The sequence below is a fragment of the Emys orbicularis genome, chromosome 4, assembly GCF_028017835.1.
Source record: "Emys orbicularis isolate rEmyOrb1 chromosome 4, rEmyOrb1.hap1, whole genome shotgun sequence".
NCBI lineage: Eukaryota > Metazoa > Chordata > Testudines > Emydidae > Emys > Emys orbicularis.
Window position 1 is genome coordinate 107,659,919 of NC_088686.1, and position 18,489 is coordinate 107,678,407.

Genomic DNA, 18,489 nt, shown 5'->3' on the forward strand with positions numbered 1-18,489 from the left:
AAGCTTATTTTTACCAGCTTAAGTTAAAAACTTCCCCAAGGCACAAATTCCTTCCTTACCTTAGTATCGCTGCCACCACCAAGTGATTTAAACAAACATTCGGGGAGGGCCACTTTGAGCCCTACCTCCCCCAAAATATTCCCAGAAGTCCCTGCACTCCCTTTCCTGGGGAGGCTTGAGAATAATATCCTCACCAATTGGTCCAGGTGAACACAGACCCAAACCCTTGGATCTTAAGAACAATGAAAAATTAATCAGGTTCTTAAAAGAAGAATTTTAATTAAAGAAAAGGTAAAAGAATCACCTCTGTAAAATCAGGATGGTAAGTACTTTACAGAATAACAAAAGACTCAAAAACACAGAGGATTTCCCCTCTAGGCAAAACTTTAAAGTTACAAAAACAGGGATAAACCTCCCTCTTAGCACAGGGAAAATTCACAAGCTAAAACAAAAGATATTCTAACGCATTTCTTTGCTATTACTTACTATTTTTGCAAGACTAGATGCTTAGTTCAGATATGGCTTAGGGAGATGTATTTTCCCTGCCCTGTTTCCTTGTTGACTCCAGGAGACACAGACAAAAAACCTTCCCCCACAGATCTGAAAGTATCTTCTCCCCTTATTGGACCTTTTGGTCAGGTGCCACCCAGGTTATCTGAGCTTCTTAACCCTTTACAGGTAAAAGAGGAATTAACCCTTTACAGGGTAAAGAGGGATTTTATGCTACCCTTAGCTGTATGTTTATGACACCCACTCATGGTGATTACCCAGCAGGTTGGTTGGTCTGGAGGTCTGAGTCAGGAGTTCGTGTGAATAAGGACCGGAGAAATGCCCTGCCAATCTGGACATCTGCTGTCCATGCTGCTACCAATGAGTAATGTTTGGTTGGACTGAAGACCACGTTGCTGCTCTATAGATTTCTACTAATAGTACTTCATTGAAACATGCTGCTGAAGAAGACAGAGCTCTCATTAAATGTGCAGGATGATCTAGTTTATTAAATTTGATAAGCTGTACTGATATAGTCAAAAATCCATTTAGACAGTCTCTGTGAAGAAATCAATCTATCTTTGACTTTACTACCATAGGCCACAAAAAATCATCTGGGTGAATTTCTAAAATACCTTCTTCTATTCAGTAGAATAGACCTCTTCTGACATCAAGCTCCTTCCTTCCTGGGAACAAAATAGTGGGCACTTGTCTTTGATGGCAAAAAGATCTATCTGAAGAAATCCCCATTCATGGGACACTAACTGAAGGACTGTACCTTTTATTGTCCACTCATGAGATGATGTGCTCTTCCTGCCTGGCTGATCCATCAGGCTATTACACCTACCAGGAGAAGTCATACTATGATACTGAGTTGATGCAGAATCCATCATTCCCATAGCAGTATGGATTCTTGACAAAGAGTCCAATCTTGCTGCCTCTGTCTCTTGATATACATGGCTGTATAATAGTCCACTATGTTCTGTACTGACAGGCCCTTTGCAACTGGGAGAAAGGACCTGCATGCTAAATGGATAGCCCTCAGCGCCAAGACATTTAAGTGGCCCGCTGAATCCATTACTGATCCAATACCATAAGTCTGCAACTGAACTAAGTGAGCTCCCCTGTCTGGATGCAGTGGTGACTGGAGTCTTGGCAAGGACTGGAGTTTGAAATGGAATTCCTTGACATATATTGTTAGGGATTAGCCGCCACTGAAGAGACAAATGACCCCTTGGGGGATTTTAACCCTTCTTCATGTGGTGAATGCTTGGGTGAAATACTGATTCGATCTCTGACTGTAACAGCCTTAGCTCGAGTCTTGCAAAGGCTGTCAGGTAAGTACTTGAGGTTATGTGGCCTAACAGTCAAAGATAGACCCTTATGAGTTGTGAGGGCAAATCTCAAACTGAGATATTAGTTGACAGGTGTTCTGAAATCTCTCTTGAAGGAGAAAGACATTTGCAATTCTGGAGACCAAGATCACCCTGATGAATTCTATTGACTCTGTCAGAATTAGGTTTGATCTCTTTAGCTTGACTGGGAGACCCAAATCAATTAAAAAGGCATGGCATCCAGGCACATAAATTAAAGCATGTCAAACCTCCATTTGACTGCTCATATACATGAAGAAAGTGGCCTTAATTCGTTGTAACTTAGTCTGAATTAAATTACAGCAAATCAAACACTGATCCCCTACCAAGCAGGCAAGGCCTGGAAGTAGCAGCGAGACATCAGAATGATTGACTGACCACTGCCATCAACACTTGGTTTCTGAAACACTCCTCCCCTCTATGGCCCTCACAAAGCTCTGTTGTTTGTCTTACCTGGGACAGATGGAGCAGGAAGGAACAAAACCCAAGTGTCAGTGTTTCTAAGAAGAAACAAATACCTGCACAAAGAATTCTTCACATCTGCTCATTGGCCATGGCAGAGGCCAACAGATCCTCCTTCTCCTCTGCCACAGCAGCCACTAAGTCACATCCCACTGAATTATTCAGGACTGTCAATCACTCTGTCAACCTAGAATGTCTCCTCATTTCCATAGCCCAGCACCACTCTCTGGGAGGGACTGCTACCCACTGACATCCCCCACCCCCCTTGGCACACGGACCCCAGGGACAATGGAGGATATTCCTGACTCCTCTTGGCTTATACTTTCCTTTCCTTTTGCCACCTCTGGAGATGCTTGAGACAGATGTGTAGAAGCCTTCTGAGGAGGAGAAGGTGGCAGGGGGTGATGCCCACTCAGCTGCAGAAGGAGCAACTGAGGGGGTACAAAGAAGGCTAGCCTGTCTCCCCCAAGAGCCCCCTCAGAGGAGGAGAAGATGGTGACTCCTGCCGAGGGTATAGAGGAGCAGCACAGCTCTGGCCTGGCCTTTGGAGATCTCAAAGCTGCAGCTGGACAGCATGATGGATGGAGAGGCAGATGGGAACACCAGCCAGGAGCATTAACTGAAGAGGAGTGAGGCCAAGAACTGCAGCATGTTTGAGACAGTCATCGGACTGCGAGTCGACCTACACCCTGACCATGCAGAGCTCCCTGCAGCACCACCATGCAGCGAGGGTAGCCTCCTGTGTGAGGCCAAGAGCCACCGCTTCACCTCCAACCCCACCTTCAACTGCATGGACATCCAGTGCTACACTGAGGATAAAACAGAATAGTGAACAGCTGCTGATTCAGTGAGCGCTCTCCATCCCGTGCACTGCATGAGGCAGGGCTCCTCTGGAACAAATAGTATGTGGTCACGTAATTAAAGAATGTTTTGTAATGCATATGCACAGGGCAGCTGAATTAAGGGTATCCAGGCAACTTTAATTCCGGCATTCCCTAACTTCTGTGCTTGACTTTGCAACCTTAATGCTCTTTTAACATAGATATAAAAACAAAAAGACCTCACCCTAACACTTATTCCTGAAGTGCAGGGGGGGGACTGTTATTAGTGCTCCAATTTGGACCTCTCTCTATTTCCATTTTCCAAATAAGACAAGCTCTCAGACTGTTATGAGTCACAGACATGTCAGGGGCTGGAGGGACACTCACCTATGTACCTGAAAGGGAGCGGACATCTTACACCATCCTCACACCCTGCTGAGTTCTTCGCTTCAAAGAAACTTGTAAACACTCACCTCAGTTTCTGCACTTTGCAGTTTGGATGTTTCAGTCCCTCACACAACAGTTTAATTCCTGAGTTTCCCAGGACTTTATCTGACAGGTCCAATTCTGTCAGGGTTGGTTTGGTATTGAGAACAGAGGAGAGATCCCTGCAACAACTGGCTGTGAGAGAGCAATTCACAAGCCTGCAGGAGACAGATAAACAGAAGAGGAAATTAGTACTCCTGTCTGTCCAGTTCCCTCAGTGGGTACCAGTGACTATCTACAAAGATTCCTTTATTCTGGGAATAAAATCACAGTGCTGTAGTAGTGGATGCTAAGGACAAAATACTATGGGGGGATTTCAATCCACATGCATCTGTAGCTTTCATTGATTGCATGCATATGTTATTCTAAGCCAAAGTTCCCCAACTCCATCCCCTGAGCAGAAACACTTGGGCTTCTCCTACTAAAAAAAACCATGATTATAAAGGAGGGGTCAAAGGAGTGGAAAGCAATGGAGGGAAGGAATCTCAATGGTAAATAATGAAATGCTGCTGCACTGGAAGGTATATTACAGTTTTGTGGATGGGGGAACCCGTTCTTCTCTCTTGCTACATCATTTCTACTTAGCACTCAGAAAACAAACCACCATCCATGGAATATGTAGTATTGAACATTCACGCTTCATAGAGCGGCTCAGTTTTGCCAAGTCTCAAGCCCCACCTTCCTCTCCTAGTACCCCGGGACACCAGAAAAGACTGGAATTTCTCTAGCGAGGCCAATCTGATGGATTGTAACTACAGTTTAACTGTAGGCCTAGTTCTTCACCAGTGCAGCTCCCCTCGTGGCAGACTGTCTGCCAGCATTAGTAACCATTGCATCCTCTGACCCTGCTCTTAGAAAAAACGCCAAAAGCCATTACTGCAACCCAGAGAGCGGCACCAGCAGTAGTGCAATGTGGGAAGTTTGCAGTGTTCAGAGCAGACAAGGCTACAATGTAAATAACAGTGACCAAAGAACAGCAAACAGGGAAATCTGTCTGGGAGTTTGGTAGGGGGATCTTCATCCTTTTTTCTTTTAGGCGAAGGACTAGGAAGAGAAGACAATGATGGCTACTGAGGCAGCAATAGAGGTGACCTAAACAGGAGAGGAGACAAAGATGTCTGGGTGAAGAAGCTACGGAATGTACATCATCCTTGAATCAGTACCTGAAAGAAGTGAATTATGTATGAACTGTTGCCTGGTAGCGCTCATGGCAGAGAAGATCGGAGGAGCAAAGATGCAGCTGGAGACAATGGAGTTCAGATGGGGATTTGAAGACATGATGGAAAAGAGGAAGCTGCACACACAACTCAAGATTTGCAGACACCTGCTGAACAAGAGGACCTGAAAAGTGTCTGCTAGACAAGGGAGTGACTCTTGGAAAAATGTGACCACAAGAACAAGGCAGAGGAAGAGACCAGCTGATGAAGGCGAGGAGGAGAAGCAATGAGAAGATGGGGTGACAAGGAAGAAGGAGTCCCGGCAGAAGAGAGAAAGAGATGATGGAGATACCCTTGGATCAGAGCTCTAGGAAGGATGAGGGGACTATAAGAGAACATAGGTCTGAATGATATGCGGCTAGAAAGAACAACAAATGGGAGGGATCCTGGGATTCACAACAATACCAGGAAGAGGCAGGTCTATGTGATTAAGGGCTCCTTACTAAAAAGGACTGACAGGCCTGTCACCAGAGCAGATCCAGAGAACAGAAGGGTGTGCTATCTGCCAGGAGCAAGGATATGAGATATGGACCTGAAGCTGAAATGGAGCCTGATAGGCGTGGCAAAAAAAAAAAAAATCCACTGATTGTCCTACTTGTCAGGACAAATAACAGTGCCAGTCTCCTGCTAGAAGACACCAAGGACAGCTAAGTTTGGCTGGGGAAGATGCTCAAAAAAGTGGAGGCTTGGGTGATTGTCAGTGGAATACTTCCAATCCCTGGAGAAGAAGGGCGAAGCCATGACACGGTAACGCAGTTCCATACCTGACTCAAGGATCGGTCCTGTGAGGAAGGCTTGGGGATGTTTGACCATGGGGAGGCATTCATAGAAATGGGATTCTTTGATGCACAGGCTAAACCTGAGCACCTGGGGTACTAACCTTTGGGGATCAAGGCTGGCACAATTGATATGAGCGGTATGTGGTGCCAGTGCTAGTTTTCCTTCTTCTCCCCTGTGGCTTCTGCCCAGAAACTTGCCCCAGTTACATCTCTGCATTCTACAGCATCAAGGCAACACACAGGGGAAATGAAACGGGGCAGCAAGGGAGCTTTAGTTCCAGCCTAGTTATGTTCTGGAATGGAGGATGAGGCCCATGCTGAAGTTCCCCAGAACCCAGGGACAGGAAGTGTCCATCATCCCTCTAGTGCTGCCTCTGATCAGGGTGCTTTCTGAGACCCTGACATGCCCCATCCACATCCCTTCCCTGGGGATCTATTCCTTCATGTGGAGCTCTAGGATCATCACAGCCTTAAGGTTCCAAATCTCTGTGGATCTATTAGCCCATATGGGCTTCCCCCATCCATGGAGCTGTGGAGCTGACCTCACCGTTGCTATCTGAGGAAGCCTCATCTTCAAAGATCATCAACTCCAGGGAAGATTCACTCCCAGAGACCATCCATCTCTCAGGTCATGCCCCCCCCCCCCATCACCATTGCCTCACAGAATTCTGAGCAGCGTGTGAGGAAGATTTAAGAGGATGTTAATAAAGATCTCTTTCCATCATTATTCTACATTTAGAAGATAGTAGTGCCCCAAATCTCCAAGCAGAATTGCAGCTCCATTGTTTTGGGTGCTCTACAAACAAAGATAACGAGACAGTACCTACCCTGGAGGGTTATAGTCTCAGAGAAAAAACTGATAAAGGGTTAAGGATGGGGACAGAACATACAAACAAATTAACCTAGTGATGGGGAACTAAAAATTGTGCCACTTTTGTTACTGCTGGGTGTTTTGTTTTTTTTAATGTGAAATTGGGATAGAGATGAGGAATGGCAGGAACGTCTGAATTAATAAAAGTAAGGAAGTAGGAAAGGCAGGAAGAGAGATGCCGTCTTCTGCCCCTGGAGAAGCTGCAAGATCTTCTTTCACAGTCACACCACCAGATTTAAAAAAATTACAAGAACTTTTGGGAAGACTTGCAGACAATCTTGATCTAAAGCTGTCAATGGTGCAAGAAAAGGCCCAGCACCTCCTTTCTGATACCTATTAGCCTAAATGGGGTGGACTCTTTCTAATAATGAAGGCATCCTGGAGCCAGCTCAAGTGTCTAGCTTATACCAACAATCATCTCCCAAATCTATGTGAGCAGGTTGCCTCTCTCAGGGCGATCCGACTGGGTTTGAATATTTCTATTCCCACCTTCTCCCTTGATCACTGTAATAGCTGTTAACAGAAGTGATGGCAAGCTGGTGCTGCTAGATCTGTCCCCGAGGATGAGGAGGCCAAAGGCTGGATCTTCTAGGCAAATGTCTGCACTCTAGATGAAGACGGCCAACTATCAGACAGCACTGGCTGAATAGGATTTCCTCACTTGGAAGAATGATGGCAAGAAGCAGGTGAATAGGGTTGTTTTTGAACGTCAGCAAGTAGCCACACACGCCTTTCATGCCAACAAAAGCATCTTGGATGCTGTGCCCACACCAGTTACAGCAAAGACAGTCTCATGGCCTAAGAGTTCAGGTCCAGCTGTCCAGACCATAACTGAAGACCTTTTCTGTAAAGGTTTGGGATTGTTCAAGTGTCAAACAGATGAGACCTTTCAAAACCGTAAGGGCTCCATGGCCACGCTGAGGCCATCTGACCTGTATGTCCCCTCAGTGTGCAAAAAGCCAATGCTCTTCCATTTCCATTCCTACCCTCTAATGGGCCAGAAGAGCTGAGAGAGATTCATTCCTCTGCCAGGCACAAAACCAGGAATTCACAGCAATGACCTCAAGTACTCTGGGAGTTCCTCTACTGGACCATGTGCTAAATAGGGGATATGATGTTACAACTGAGATTCCCAAACTAATTCACATCCTCCCCACTTTGGGGACCAGCTTTTTTTTAATCCAGAGTTCTTTCATTATATAATTATCCGGCTCTGTGTTCTCTTTTGCAGATCTCAGGAGCATGGAAGCTGCTACTGAGACAGTGAGTGCACAGGCATGGCAACCCTCAGTAAAAATCAGTGCCTTGCAGTGTGCACACACGCACCATGGCAGTGCTCATGAACCGCAGATTTTGCCTTTTATGTTTTGCAGAAGAAGCCCCAAGGGACCAAGCAAACACAGAGGGGTTTTTGTGTTTTTTTTAAGTTGACACATTTTTGAAATTCAAACGTTCGAATGAGAAATGCAATGCTATATCTTTGTTAATCTGATGGGTAGAGGATGGCCTTAGGGCCAGGCCGAGCAGAGACCTGGCAGTCTCCCCTCAACTGCTCTGGGGATGGCATGAAGCAGAGGTACAAGTGGCAGAGCTGGCTGGAAAAGAAAACAGTTTGTCCATTTTTATCAAAATTAGGAGGTTTTCTGACTTGCTCCAGCGAGTCGCTTGACAGCTGACGGGGCCAGTTTCTTAGAGTGTCAGGCCAGAAGGGACTGTTAGATCATCTGGTCTGACCCGCTGTGTGCACAGGCTATTGAATTTTACCCAAACACCCCTATGTTGAGCCCAATAATGCCGAGCTGTCAAAGCTGTCACAAACGGATGGCAGCGGCAGTGTGGAAGTGCACTGGGAAGAGACTCATTGTGCCACCTCAGCTGCTCTGCCAGTCCTTGTGCTGAAACAGTGCAGAGGGACATGGTAGTGGCCATGATGCGATTGCATTGGCTCTGAGCAAGGTTAAACATAAAAGGTGATGTCATCCATTGTGCACTGTTGTAAGCACGCATGTGTGTGGATGTGCAGTGTTACAGGTGTGTTAGGAAGATGCACTGATGCTATTCTCTAGCATAGACCGTCTCAGAGACTGCTAATCCCCTCATCACTCTGTGAAACAGCTGTGCACCACAGAGACAATCCAGCTGAAGGAGCCCAGGTTCAGACTCTTGGGTGTAGGAGCAGAATGTTTTCCACAGCTAGAACCCCTTGTCAGAGGGGATTGGACTGAGCCCTGGCCTGGCCATGTCCCGAGCAAAATGCAAGATCGTCTCTTTGCTAGTAACAACACCAGTCAGTGTGAGATGGTGAGAGATGAGAGAGTAAAATGAAGAAAAAGAAAAAAATAGAAAAAAAAGATGGGGTTGGGATGGGACAGAGATAGAAAAGGAGATGAAAATCCCACCCCCCAAAACACCCCACATTTGAATCAGGGAGAAGTTAGGCCAGATGGGGATACATGAATGTTAAATAAATAGACATGGACAGGGATTAGATACCCTGATAACAGGCACCTTAGAAATACGTATGATTAAAATTGCTCAAATAATCTTTCTTGCCTTTTGAGTCTTCTCTGACCTCAAGTAATTTCCCCTGGACTCACGGCTTACCTCAGTCTCTCCTGCTCACCTCTTGGTTGGTAGCTGGGTTAAATGTAATTAAACTGCTAGGCTGAAACTAAAGCAACCCCATGCAAACTGACGGGAAATTTAAACAGATTTCTTAGCAGCTAGACAGTTATATATGGTCATTACACCTGCCCTGGCAAAGAGGGCTGCACTGATGTAGAATTTCCATGATAGCATCAATAATAATGGGATGTTTAAAAGGAGAAAAATACAGCTACTTACTTCAGTTTCTTTAATTTACAGTGTGGATCCTTCAAAACTTGACAGAGCAGATAAATAGGCGAATGCTTCGGCTCATCCCAATGCTGTATCCTAAAAAGAGAGAATAGAAATGTTCTATGTTGTCATCTCGGGACAGATTTTAATTCTATTTCCTGAACATTAAAACAGCCCTTTGTATGGCGCGATCATACACTATGTATGAGTTACTCTACAGTTTCAGTTAATTGAAAATACCCCCAAACAATGTATATATAGCACATTATGATGTACTTTACATACACAGTCAAATAGAATAGGTTCTACTACGTGTAATCCATTCATTTTTTGGATTTCTACGATGCTGGTCCTTTGAGTAGTTAAATGAAATTCTAAGGACTCTCACAAATGGGAATGTCACCAGTGTTTACATGTTTTCGTGTTGGGCAGTAATTGTTGCATCATTTCTGGAGATAAACACGTTCATTCCTATTTTATTTAACCAGGAGGGTTAATTTACCCATAAAGATAAAAGCCAATAGTCCGAGTATTTGTTTATAACTTTACATATGCTGGCTATCACTCGGTATTGGTAACTGGTGTTACACTTTGTGAACTTACATCCCTATAAGTAACTAGAAATGGTGGTTTATTAGTTCCTGACCCCAAAGAGTACAAGAGGGCAAGTTAATTTTAAGGCAGCATCTCCCTAAGAAACAGTTCAGGGGGAATAATGCAAAACTTAAAGAATATTCTGATGAACTTTAAAGTAAATTTACTTCCATTGTATTCACACAGCTTTATTGTTCATGTTCTAGAAATATCCTAGCAAACAAGTTTACAGACAGGAATGTTGCTGAAACCGTGAATATTACAAAATGTTTGCATGGAAGAAAAATCTGAATTTGTAATCCTGAGCTTTCATATTGGAATTCTGGTTCTAATGTTTATGCTCATCCATACACGGAACAAAAACCTGTGAGATGACCCGTGTGTCCAATCAAAATGAATAATTTTGAACGAATACATTTTAACACATATATTGTTCAAATAATCTGGGAGGGGGAGACAAATATTAATCGTAAACCCAGCTCGAATAAGCAGATAATGATACAGATTTGATATTTTGTGTGGCACAATCATTGGCTCTGCTCTCCTCCTTCTATCCCTCTATTTGCTCCAGCATCCCAGCTCCTGATCTATCTTTGTGCCATTCTCACTCCTTCCCTCACCTGTCTCCTCAAGCTCTCCCTTCTCCTCAGGTCCATTTCCCTTTCAATAAAACAGTACCCAGCTCTCATTCAGCACTTTGCACCCATAGATCGCGAAGCTTGTTTTCTGGAAAGAAATGTTTATTAAATCAATTTACGACCTTTCTGGAGCTGGCAAGGCAGAGATTCTCACTTTCTGCATACACCAGCAACATCCTCTATATGCTGCTCCCCGTGTCCTTCAGACAAACCCTACAAAATGCCCCACCCTGTTCTCTAAGGAACATCACCTGTTAACCAAAATACACTTAAAATACAGCAAATAATTATAAATAACAGCCCAAATTCACCTCCAAATATCGTATTTTGCTACAGAAAAATAATTTCAACAATTAATCCAGGATCCTAACACTAACATGTTTTCTCCCATATGGGGTATCACCCAATCACAACCTTAAGATGCACAGCCCAGACCTCTACCACCTCAGTGCTAGGGTAAAAAAACCTCTTGGGGAAGAAATACCATTAACCCCCTGTGGGTAGGCTTATAGAAGGATTAGATTTTTAACAGTAAATGTCAGTAAACATCAATTTCACCCTGGTTATATTGGTCATTACAACAATTTGTAACACACCCTACTCCTATTAACCCTCCTCCATCCTATGACATCAGGGTTGTTAATTGCCCATTTCATTTGAAGTGGTCTCTTATAACATATGTGAACCCCTATGCTTGACAATCTGTCCCAGCTTGTATTTCAGATACAATACTCTGGCTACCTTACCCAGACATGACGTGCTCTGTAAAGCTCAAAGCTTGTCCCTTCCATCAACAGAAGTTGGTCTAATACAGGGATCTCAAACTCAAATTACCAGGAGGGCCACATCACTGACACTGCCTCCCTGCTGCCCCCGGCCCTGCCCCCCACTCCACCCCTTCCATTAGGCCCCGCCCCTGCCCCTTCCCACCCCTTCCCCAAAGTCCCCACCCCAACTCCGCCCCATCCCTGCCCCTATTCCAACCCCTTCCCCAAATCCCTGCCCCTGCCCTGCCTCTTCTCCGCCTCCTCCTCTGAGCACGCGGCTCCCCGCTCCCCCCGCCCCCCGGAAAGCGCTAAGAACCGCCAAACAGCTGTTTGGTGGTGGGACATGCCTGGAGGTAGGTAGAGGAGTGGGGATGCGGAGCGCTGGGTGGGGGGCGGCAAGGGGAGCTTGGTGGGCCGCAGCTAATAGCTCCGCGGGCCGCGTGTTTGAGACCCCTGGTCTAATAAAACATATGACCTCACCCACCTTGTCTCGCTCATATCCTGAAACCAACACAGCTATAACAACACTGATTTCCCCATACACACACAAACTGATGAAAAATATTTCCATCAATAATAATAGAAATTTACAGATAGGCAAAGTAAGAAAAATGCTGCAGAGTTTGATTTAAAGATATTTACTCTGTATATTTTGATATGTGATTTTAACAATTTGTACTTCAACGGTTATACAGGTTTAACTTTTTGAATCTCACCATCTATTGTCATTAAATAATTATTGTCTAACTCCCTTCTCATAATATCCACAACTCTGAACATTTAAATTCATCAAAATCTAAAAAAAAATAATGCTTAAAAACACATAATTTGTGCAACTCTGAAAAGTTAAACTGATGAACATTTTAAAAGCTTACAAATAAACATTGATATTATCCATCAAAACTATACAAATATAAAAATCAAATGCTGCCAAGTCTATCTATGAGGAATGGGTCAGAGAGAGCTCGGCAGCCAAGCATGAATTAGCACTAGAACACTGGGGGGCAGGATTGTTAGACTAGGTTCTGTTCCTGGGTCTGGGTCTACTATAGTCTACTTAGGTACAGCAAATCTAAGTACAACAATACCCGTTTTTTGGGTGTCTGCTGGGAGCAAACCTGGAGTTTCTCTCTGAAAACGTGAGCTTGTACCACTTGACCTAAAGCGGTGGTAGTCAATAGGCAGACTGCTGGCCAAATCCGGATGGACAGATGCTTTTGAACATAAGAACGACCATACTGGGTCAGACCAAAGGTCCATCTAGCCCAATATCCTGTCTTCTGACAGTCACGAATGCCAGGTGCCCCAGAGGGAATGAACAGAATAGGTAATCATCGAGTGATCCATTCCCTGTCGCTCATTCCCAGCTTCTGGCAAACAAAGGCTAGGGACACCATCCCTGCCCATTCTGGCTGATAGCCATTGATGGACCTATCCTCCATGAACTTATCTAGTTCTTTTTTTAACCTTGTTATAGCCTTGGCCTTCACAACAGACTCTAGCAAAGAGTTCCACAGGTTGACCACGCGTTCTGTGAAAAAATACTTCCTTTTGTTTGTTTTAAACCTGCTGCCTATTAATTTCATTTGGTGACCCCTAGTGTTTGTGTTATGAGAAGGAGTAAACAGCACTTCCCTATTCACCTTCTCCACACCATTCATGATTTTATAGACCCCAATCATATCCCCCCTTAGTCATCTCTTTTCCAAGCTGAAAAGTCCCAGTCTTATTAATTTCTCCTCATATGGAAGCCGTTCCATATCCCTAATAATTTTTGTTGCCCTTTTCTGAACCTTTTCCAATTCCAATACATCTTTTTTGAGATGGGGCAACCACATCTGCATACAGTATTCAAGATATGGGCATACCAAGGACTTATATAGAGGCAATATGATATCTTCTGTCTTATTATCTATCCCTTTCTTAATGATTCCCAACATTCTGTTCGCTTTTTTGACTGTCGCTGCACATTGAGTAGATGTTTTCAGAGAACTATCCACAATGACTCCAAGATCTTTCTTGAGTGGTAACAGCTAATTTATACCCCATCATTTTATATGTATCGTTGGGATTACGTTTTCCCAATATGCATTACTTTGCATTTATCAACATTGAATTTCATCTGCCATTTTGTTGTCCAGTCACCTAGTTTTGAGAGATCCTTTTGTAGTTCTTCGCAGTCTGCCAGGGACTTAACTATCATGAGTAGTTTTGTATCATCTGCAAATTTTGCCATCTCACTGTTTACCCCTTTTTCCAGGTCATTTATGAATATGTTGACCAAGACTGGTCCCAGTACAGACCCCTGGGGCACACCACTATTTAAGTCTCTATATTCTGAAAACTGACTATTTATTCCTACCCTTTGTTTCCTATCTTTTAACCAGTTACCAATCCATGAGAGGACCTTCCTTCTTATCCCGACAGCTTACTTTGCTTAAGAGCCTTTGGTGACGGACCTTGTCAAAGGCTTTCTGAAAATCTTTTTATTTACATATTATCATTATACTTTTTATTATTGTCTCTGGAGTCTGGACCTAGACCAGGAAATTTGGACATTGACAAAAAATAATTAACTACTCTTGACCTAAAGTATCACTACTGTTAGCACAGATGCAGTGACAGACTCCAACTTCTATGTGCCATAGTCTCTGGAGAGGAGCAAACATCTACGCTGTGAGGACACGCATCACACACAGAGAGATTTTGGCCCATTTCACCTGCAAAGCAGATGAGTGTCTGTCATCTTACTGGGTTCCACTCCCAGCTCTGCCCGCTTTGGCCTTGTCCAACCTCAGTTATCTTAGCTGTGAAATGGATGAGTGATAGTTCACCTCCCCTAAGGGCCTTTGTTAAAGCAGCCAGTAGAAGATGGGGATTAGGACTCCTGTGCTATCTCAGTGCACCTTCCCCTAGGCTACAGGGTATTTGGTGGCACTTTCAGTTAAAAAAAGGGGAAAAAGCATGATGTTGCACTGATTGTGCAGAAATGTGTGACAGATCTTGGAAGTTTCCAAGGAGAGGTTGTACAAACACCTGTCAGAGATGGTCCTAGGTTTATTTGGTCCTGCCTCAGCACAGGGACTAGATGACCCCTAAAGGTCCCTTCCAGCTCTCTGTATCTATGATTCTACACTGGCAGTGTTGTAGTGATGAACTCTACCAATATAGCTTCATTGGTATAGAATAGACAACCTCTTAGTAGCACAGGACATTTTCTTCACAGTCTTGGGGGTCCGTTCTCAGATTGTTGCATGCTGAGGTGCTGCACAGACTGACTATGGGCAGTTCTTCACTTTGGCCATTTCATAACAATATTTAAAGCTTATAGTTTTGCTTGAAGTGGTTCAACTAGATTTAAAGCAGAGATGAATGCCTGCAGCACACAATGCCAACAAGGGTACTGCTCAAATCAACTGTAGTAGTCTGAGAACGACAAACAAGTACAGAGCAACTCACTGTCATTTGGTCCCAACAGCTACTGAGCACTCTGAGGACAGCACCCAAACTACGAAAGCAATTTGGACCATCAACCTGGAAGTCAGCAACTAGTTTTACCCAGCTACTGTGTGTAAAGGCAGGGGTTTGTGGGTGTTCTGTTCTGCAAGGCGAACGTTCTCTCTCAGACATTCACTGAGTATAGGCAGAAATGCCTGTTCTTGAAATTCAGTGTTTAGTGAAATTTAGAACAGGAAGGACAGCTGAGTTTGGATAAAGAGAATCTGAAAATGACTTATTTTTTCTGCCTTATTGAGGAGGAGAACATAGTTTTACACTGGGGGCGTGGATATTCCCTGTTTCTTTGTAGTGTCGTTGTACCACAATGATGGACTTTGCAAAGTTATCAAGACACAAGAAAAATAATGTTTCACCTGTTAATTAAACTACAGATTTCTGAACTCAGGTGATACTTACTGATATAGCCACTTCTGTCGTCTTGGAAGCACATCTTCCCCATGGTCCCCAAAAGCAAATGTACAGTAAGATATGCAAAGTGACTCCAGTCGATGACAATTTTTTACACAGAATGAAAAAGCCATTTGATCCATTTGGGTAAGTTTATTTGAATCTAACGTTAGTGCAGTGACATGATCCAATGCACTTTTCACAAAGTTTTCTTCATACATCTCAAACATGCAGTGAAACTCCTCAAGGTTATAAATACGACATGTCTCCTGATCCACATTGGACAAAGGTAAATATTTTTGTTGGTTTGTTTGAACCCACTTCAGCAAATCTGGCTTAATTTTAGGTGAAATTTTACAGGAAAATTTTTCCTCCATGATTTGCATTATTTCTTCATTTAAGAGACCAAACAGGAATCGCACTGTTAACATTAAGTAATTTCTAGAGTTTCCATAGTTTTCTAATAATGTTTTCACATCTTTCTTGGGAGTCCCTGAATCTTCCATTGTTTCTTCATCTTCCTCCAGCACATAAAACAAAGCTGCAAAAAACTCCTGAAAGCTTAAGTGAATGAAGCTGTAGGCATTCACACAGTCAATATCTTTTTGAAAAATGTTCTTATTCAAAGACAGGGGGAAAGAGTCAGCTTGATTTAAGCCAAATTTCTTGAGTTCGGCTTCCTCAAACAGTATCTTCCGTTTCCAGATGCCATAAACAGCTAAAGAACAAAGTCCCCTCAGGTTAGCTTGCATGTGTTGCTTCAAATTGCTGCTGAGAGGATTGACTAAATTGGAAAGGTAAAGCACGTACACTCCAGTGACTGACTTTGAAGTTTGTGCAAGATCCTCACCTTTTTCAAGCTGTTGTTTCACAACAGTGCAGATGATCCAACACATGATGGGAATAAAGCACATAGTGAAGAGAATGTCATTTGCTTTCACAAATTGTAACGCTTGTCTTGCTTGTTTCTTGTTTCCAAAGAACTTGTGGAAATATTCTTTCCTGTCAACTTCAGAAAACCCCAGGATCTCTGCATAACGTGAGCATTCCAAACACTGCAAGAGTTTCTCCAGAGCAGTCAGTCTTGAGGTGATTAGCAAGTAGGATTGGGGAAAAATCGTTTTCCTGAATAAACTGCTCAGTATGATTTCCACTGGCTTCTTCTCCCAGGGATCAGAGCACAGATTTTCTGTCTGATCAAAAGAGAATCTCAGTTCATCAAAACCATCAATTATGAACAAGAGTTTTTCTGGCTTCATCAAAATCTCATTAACTGGGGCATTTGTATTAGGCCAATTTTTAAAAATCATGTCAACCACACTTCCCTGCTCAGTAAGGTTTGTTTCTCTGCAGTTTATGTAGAAAACATAATCAAACTTTTTCTTATAGAGTTCCCCAGCTGCCCAATCGCACATGATCTTTCTTGTTGTCATCGTTTTCCCAATCCCTGCAGCTCCCAGCAGCACAACAATTTGTGGTGTTTGTCCTTGTTTATCACGTGTAAATAGGGTGTCTATCGTAACTGCAGAACAAGCTTGTTTAATTTTGATTTCTTTGTCTCTCTGACTCATGGCCATTATTTCATGTTCTCTCTCCTTTGCATGATGAGGGTTGTCTAGAATAATCAGCTTCGGATATCTTCTGTTTAGAATCACATTGTCAGTAGTAAGACTCATCATGTTGTGTATGACTTCATACTTGTTTTTAACATCTTCTTTATACTTCTTCCTGTAACCTAAATCAGTACATGATGCATTAGAAATATTGAACCAGAAGCTCAGAGAAAAGACTTGATCTGTTACAATAAAACAAATAATAATGGTACCTGAAACTGATATTGCACCTATCTTCAAAGAATCCAGAAATCATTTAACTATGGGCCTGATTCTGCAGCCCTAACTCAGATAAAATTGCCCCACTGAAATGATTTGTGAGAGTAAGGACTGTGGTGATCACTTTACCCCCCACTGTAATGCAGCCACCTCTTGGGAGAAACCTGGCAACTGTTTATCAGTGCATAGCAACACTATACAACAAGTTAATGTACAAAGTGCAATTGAAACAGTGCTGGGAATTTAGGTGGAGAAAATGTAACTTCATAAACTAGAAATTGCCCAAGGCACCTGGGTTTAAATAAAGGTGCCATAGTGTCTTTATTGACCACAATTGGATGCCTCCAGTTATCTTCTTTGCTTAGGAGATGGTGCCCCTAGCAGCAGAACATCCTCTGGCACCAGGCTGGTGCATTGGCTCAGTACTGACCCAAAGAGATGTTGTGCCCACATCTGTATTAGAAGTTGCCAGAGGTAACAAGAGTCCCACTCAACCCATTATATAGAATTGTTTGTAAAAGTCAGCCAGAGTTGAAAATAGAATGGCTGGTACAACTGAAGTGTTTACGGTCTAGAAGACCGGTGCTGAAAAGCTCCTGGTAAAGGACAGGTTGGCATGACAACAGAGCTGAGAGACTCTAGACATGGGAGGAAGTGTTTATAATTGAAATGGCCAAATGGCGTTGTGGTCAGTTGATTTTGCTGGCATGAGGTTGCTCCCCGTTTTGAGCACTCTTTATCTTGGGGCAGAGGGGTGTCACTAAACAGGGCAGTGGGACGTATGGATCTTTACCATCATAGCTGCCATCCTTGTCATTTCCCGTGATCCACCATGACACTGTTGGACCTTCATCATCCTGAGCCTGAAAGCCACCCTGACCAGACTGAGCCAGAGGGAGGGACCCAAATGACATCATTGTCTCCATTGGCTAAATCCTGGCATGTCAGCTTGGGGTTCCTGCTGTCACCCCCTCCCTGCTGTGTCATTTTCCTTCCCAGTCTTTCCCTTTATACCTACTGTCTAGTAAGTTCATGGCTTAGCCAGCCAAGACGACTCCATCTTTTGGAACACTGCTGCGAGTCCAAACCAGAGAGGGAGATAAAGGCAATGCCTTAAACAGCCTGACTCTGGTAAAAATTTGCCGGGTCTTGAAGTGACTGATCAGACCATGTGCTGGACCTGTAAGTCTCCAGCAGTGATGCTGGAAGTGAAAGTCAGTGCTAGAGAGAGGGCCTGCATTTTCCCTTTGCTATGCTTTTCTCCCCCCTTTGTGTGCATTTGTCTTGTTTTAAAAGTATTTCAGCAGCAACACAAAGGCATTTCCTGGGGACTGATGCTGGCTGCTGCCCATTAAACCCTAGGAAATGCTCTTCACCTCCAGTGCTATTACCACAGCCACCATTGAAATCTGTTGC

General features: G+C 43.6%; 1 protein-coding gene across 1 annotated transcript in view; it reads right to left on the bottom strand.

Annotated features, from left to right (window-relative positions):
- Positions 1–18,489, bottom strand: part of LOC135877394 (NACHT, LRR and PYD domains-containing protein 3-like) — a 45,699-nt gene that overhangs the window by 25,127 nt on the left and 2,083 nt on the right. The window contains exons 2-4 of the mRNA XM_065402822.1: positions 15,251–16,976; positions 9,343–9,432; positions 3,619–3,789 (exon numbers count right to left, since the gene is read on the bottom strand). Of these exons, the coding sequence (XP_065258894.1) occupies positions 3,619–3,789; positions 9,343–9,432; positions 15,251–16,976 (1,987 nt within the window). The remainder of the gene's footprint in view (positions 1–3,618; positions 3,790–9,342; positions 9,433–15,250; positions 16,977–18,489) is intronic.